At 48.5% G+C, this 5,494-nt stretch overlaps 1 protein-coding gene across 10 annotated transcripts in view; it reads left to right on the top strand.

Annotated features, from left to right (window-relative positions):
- Positions 1–5,494, top strand: part of PPP6R3 (protein phosphatase 6 regulatory subunit 3) — a 128,057-nt gene that overhangs the window by 58,336 nt on the left and 64,227 nt on the right. For all 10 annotated transcript variants that reach the window (XM_024748902.1, XM_024748903.1, XM_024748910.1 and 7 more), the window contains one exon: positions 2,619–2,756. In XM_024748902.1, coding sequence (XP_024604670.1) covers positions 2,619–2,756 — 138 coding nt within the window. The remainder of the gene's footprint in view (positions 1–2,618; positions 2,757–5,494) is intronic.

Raw genomic sequence — 5,494 nt, 5'->3', positions numbered from 1 at the left:
GTCCATCTGTGTTCCCACATCCCGCCCCCTGCCCCCCACGCTTCATTTTGTTCTTAATTCAGATGTACTGTACTTGGGAAACTTACTTTCCAAGTATCTGTCGGATGTGTAGTGGTTCTCGAAAGTGTGGTCCCTGGTCCAACAGCATGAGGACCACCTGAGAACTTGTTAGAAAAGCAAGATCTTGAGGCCCATTCCAGACGTACTGAATCAGACCCTCTGGGGGTGGGGCCAGCAATTTGGGATTTAAGAAGCCTCCCAGATGACCGTGGTGCACGCTGAAATTTGAGAATCACTGCTCTAGTGGGAACTGGTGTGGAAAAGGACCTGCTTACGAGGAGGCTGTGATCCACTTATGGAAACAGGCACCCAGGGAGCAACAATAGCCTCAGATGCCTGAGTGCAAACTAGCAGTCCTACAGAGTGCAGCCAGCAGGGGTGTGATGACAGGGGTGCAGGGGTCACACCAGTTGGGCCTGGCATCCTTCGTGGTGGAAAACAGGCTCCTTGACCCGTCCTTGCTGTCAGCAAACATGGAGGGACTGGAACTATTTTAGGCCCAGCATGTCTGTCCTTTGCCAAGGCAAAGTGGATACATGTCTTATTTTAGACGAGGCTGTTCTTTCATGTTCTTAATTGAGCAGGATTACCTTCCTAAGTGTATTGGAATTGAGGTTCTTTTTCCTTAGATAGTAATCCCTAAATCATGATCACTGCAATACAGATTGTCGTTCCTTCTTCTGTCTTTTGATGAGAAGTGACAGTACTACTGACTGTTTTAGGAAAGTGCAAGCCATCCCATCAGTCTAAGGTACCTAGTCAGTTCCAGATGGTTGTAGTCACAATTGAGACAGGGCTCACACCTTCATCATGCTTTTCTCCTCACTCTGTTCTAGGGAAACCCAAATTTGTGGGTCCTGGATTTCAGTGTACCTTTATTATAGAGTGAGAATACACTTAAAGCTCTGTGTTGTTCTACATATTTGCATTGGTCTTCGAGGCCAGACATATTACCTGTGTAAGGAACATGGCACGTGCCAATTAAATGCCGAGAGGAGGGCCCATTCGCTCTGCTGCTCGTCGGGCTTCTCATTTAAGCCCTCAGCCACGAGAGGATTCGAGAGCCCTTGCTCTTTCAGCTTCAGGGAAAGGTCACACTGCACCTTTCTATCCTTTTGAGAATTTTGAGTGTAAATAAAGGTTTCCCATCACATAATGTATTAGTAAGGATATATGCAACTGCAAGTAATGGAAAAAATTCAGACTCAGTCTGACCTAACCAGTACAGACATTCATTAACTCGTGGAGCGGGAGGTCCAGCTGCGTGAAGCATCGTCAGTGTTGGATGGGCGGGCCCGCCAGCAGTGCGGTCCTCCAGCTTGCTGTCCCTGCTGTGCCACCACGGCACTGGCTGGGACTTGTGCCTTTGGGCTCCAGAGTCAGTGCTTTTGCCCCTAAATAATGCAGTATTTTGGCCACATTTGACTTTTTCTGCCTCTCTTCTCCACTGTGCTTTTAAAACTACCAAGTGACTCAGTTGTGAGTGGATTAATTATGTATAACTTCTTGAAGGTTTATGTTACAGAGTTCAACCTCATTGTCTAGAGAAGCAACATGTGATGGTTAATCCTGCATTTACACCCGATGGTGTGAGGCAGTTTTTAGTTCCTCCCTGGCTGTTAGACGTTGTGTAGGATAACGGCAGACTTGTGGCTTTGGGGGCATTTAAATCTCAGGGCATCCACTTTTTAGCTTCTAGCAAGATATTTCACTGGTCTGAGCCTGAGTTTCCTCATCTGTAACACTGAGTTGAGCAGCCCTGCCGCACAGGCTTCTGAGAGACTCCGGTGAGACTTTTGTCAGGGCAGCTGCCACGCTGACTGTGCTGCTTCTGGGACTTTAGAACAGGTCATTTGTGCACACGGACAGAAACCAGCAAGTACACAAGGGTGTCCAGGACAGGACAGGTGCCTTCTTCCACCTGCGCAGGAGAGACCCAGGTGGCGGTCATGACTGTGTGACTGTTTTCATAACTCCTCGGGGTAACTGTCAGCCTCTTCCACACTCACTCACCCTCCTTGTGTTAATTTGATCAGGTGAATTGCTGACATAAAATGCAGATGTGATTTTCTATGGCGCATGAGTTAGCCACTTTGATGTAGAAATCTTTATGTTTTTTTGTTTTTCTTACTTGCTAGAGTACAGGTAGGATTTTGAATGTTTATTCTGTGTTTTCATGTAAAGCCTAATGGACTTGCTTTATGTCCATAAACTATTAAGTGGTGTATTTGCTTGCTCTTTATAGGGTGTTAAATTTTTAGTCCTCATTCTTTGAGAATTAATAATGAAAGTGAACAGAAATAAAAGATTATGGTGTGTTTGTATTAGGGAACATGTGATAATTTAAGAGATTTTTTTCCCCAAGAGGTTTTTGAATACTGTAACAATTAGAAGGCTTTCCAATTTGACATCTTACTACTAATTCAGCATTTGCTATTCCTTAACTTAAAGTGGTGGTGGATTTTGACAGGGGCAGCTAGATGGGTCATGACTGAAAGCATCCTAAAGTTGATAGTTCCCAAGTGATGTGTCTTTCAGTTGTGGCTGTTCTCCTCTAGATTGTGGATTTCCTAAAGAAGAAACGTGACTTTGTGGACCTTATTATGAAGCACATAGGAACATCGGCCATCATGGACTTGTTGCTCAGGCTCCTGACGTGCATTGAGCCCCCACAGCCCAGGCAGGATGTGCTGAATGTGAGTAGGATCACGGCCGCTGTGGACGGGCCGGGGAGTGGCGCTCGAGCTGCTGGGCTGCTCAGTCTGGGCGGGATTCTAGGGGATTGCTAGAAAGTGGTCTGGGAAACGGGGGTGGGGGGTGGATTCCAAAATGGGAAGAGATTCAGATTTTTCAGGATTAGGATTCCCGACGTGTACATCCCTAGGTACATAGGCTGCCTCCTTGTGAGGGGTTCTTTCCCTTTGCCGGTTTGTTCTTCAGTGGGAGCTAAAAGTCTCATCTGAGAATTCTGTGAGGCTTCTTTCTTGAGAAGATGGTCACACTGCAGAGATATCTCTGAAAGTCAAAAAGAAGAGGTGTTGGCATTTCTAGGGAATCTGGCTTCAGAAGTAACTTTCTTCTCGTGGGTACCTAGGAGCATGGGATAAGAAGGAGAAAGGAGTTTACCTCCAAAAGGGCACATATTTTACAATTTGGTGAGGTGGTTATTTCAGGACATGTGTGTATCCTGAGGCGCTGCCTTGGGTGGGATTTGGGTGGGCACATGAGGGTGTGAGTGACTTGAAGATGAGGTTTCTCACAGCCTCTCGTCTTTGCTTCTTGTCTTCTGTCTCTTCCTCTCTTTTGTCCCTTTCACCGCCTCCTTCCAGAACCATTCCCCAGTCCAATCCATCTTTTTTGTTTTTTTAATTAATTAATTTTTGGCTGTGTTGGGTCTTCGTTGCTACGCGTGGGCTTTCTTTAGTTGTGACGAGCGGGGGCTACTCTTCGTTGCGGTGTGTGGGCTTCTCATTGCGGTGACTTCTCTTGTTGTGGAGCACAGGCTCTAGGTGCATGGGCTTCATTAGTTGTGGCACGTGGGCTCAGTTGTGGCTCATGGGCTCTAGAGCGCAGGCTCAGTAGTTGTGGCGCACGGGCTTCGTTGCTCCACAGCATGTGGGATCTTCCCGGACCAGAGCTCAAACCCGTGTCCCCTGCATTGGCAGGTTGAGGCGCTGCCTTGGGTGGGATTTGGGTGGGCACATGAGGGTGTGAGTGACTTGAAGATGAGGTTTCTCACAGCCTCTCGTCTTTGCTTCTTGTCTTCTGTCTCTTCCTCTCTTTTGTCCCTTTCACCGCCTCCTTCCAGAACCATTCCCCAGTCCAATCCATCTTTTTTGTTTTTTTAATTAATTAATTTTTGGCTGTGTTGGGTCTTCGTTGCTACGCGTGGGCTTTCTTTAGTTGTGACGAGCGGGGGCTACTCTTCGTTGCGGTGTGTGGGCTTCTCATTGCGGTGACTTCTCTTGTTGTGGAGCACAGGCTCTAGGTGCATGGGCTTCATTAGTTGTGGCACGTGGGCTCAGTTGTGGCTCATGGGCTCTAGAGCGCAGGCTCAGTAGTTGTGGCGCACGGGCTTCGTTGCTCCACAGCATGTGGGATCTTCCCGGACCAGAGCTCAAACCCGTGTCCCCTGCATTGGCAGGTGGATTCTTAACCAACCACTGTGCCACCAGGAAGTCCCTCAATCCATCTTTAATACTCAACCTCAAACCTTAAAACTCTGGAAACAAGTTTTATTGAAAAAGCTAAAGACCTGAAGGCCCAGAAGGAGGGTCTGTCGGGTGGTGTCCCAGGGAAGGACATGTTCTACCAAGGTGGGCAGGCGTGCCGGAGCGTGTGTTTGTGTGAGTGGGAGAGTCTGGGGGTTGGGTCAGGGCTGGGTCTGTAGGAGCAGGCAGAGGTCTACTGAGAACCGTGGTCATGTGAGGAAGTCAGCTGCAGGGGCCTCGTGGATGGCCTGGGAGTTGCCTGTGGGAGAGGGCCCTAAATTGGGACTCTGGCCCTTTTTAGGTGTGCTTCTGTGGATGTGAGTTTCTTCTCAGTAGAGGTTGGGGATTCCAGGGAAGGTGGTTAAGGATAAGAGGGATGGTCACCTTTATGTTTGGATTATTATTGGGGGAAATTATTCAGTATGGTTTCTTAGAATTCCTTTGGTCACTGCTGGGTTGAATTTTAGGGCCCACTTCCAAAGGAATAGGTGCGTTTCTGGAGGGATATGGTGGTGGGTCGTTAATAAAGGCATAGGTCGGGGGAAGGGTAGTTAGAAACTCCTAAATGTCTTACTTTGATTGGGGAGCCCACCGTGGGCTTGGGCTGTCGGTGCTTGTTAATAGCTGTGGAGTCAGTGAGGGTGGGCGTTTGATTCGTTCACTGCCCACAAAGTTTCCTACTTTTTCCCTTGCCCGTCAGGACCTTCTGCCCCACCTCCTATGTAGAGGTGTTTGCATCCTGTTTTAGGTCATTGCTACTCAAAGTTTGGTCCCAGACATCACCTGGGAGCATGTTAGAAATCCCAGGTCTCACCCCTGCCCTGCTGAGTCAGAATCTGTGTTTGAACAGATTCAAACACAGTGTACTTCACGTACACATTTTAAAACATCTTAAAATGTAAAGTTGGGCCTCTGCCTTTGTGGTAGTCTCCTAATAGCTTTTTTTTTTGGTGGTACGCGGGCCTCTCACTGCTGTGGCCTCTCCCACTGCGGAGCGCAGGCCCAGCGGCCATGGCTCACGGGCCCAGCTGCTCCGCGGCATGTGGGATCCTCCCGGACCGGGGCACGAACCCGTGTCCCCTACATCAGCAGGCGGACTCCCAACCACTGTGCCACCAGGGAAGCCCCTCCTAATAGCTTTTGTTTGCATTTTCCTTTGGCATGTTCTCCTTAAGGAGCCTAGAGACAACCTAAGAATTTCTCCACATGCCTTTAGCAAAGCT

This window comes from Neophocaena asiaeorientalis, unplaced genomic scaffold, assembly GCF_003031525.2.
Source record: "Neophocaena asiaeorientalis asiaeorientalis breed wild unplaced genomic scaffold, Neophocaena_asiaeorientalis_V1.1 scaffold43, whole genome shotgun sequence".
Taxonomy (NCBI): Eukaryota; Metazoa; Chordata; class Mammalia; order Artiodactyla; family Phocoenidae; genus Neophocaena; species Neophocaena asiaeorientalis.
This window is presented reverse-complemented; position numbering and strand designations above follow the sequence as displayed.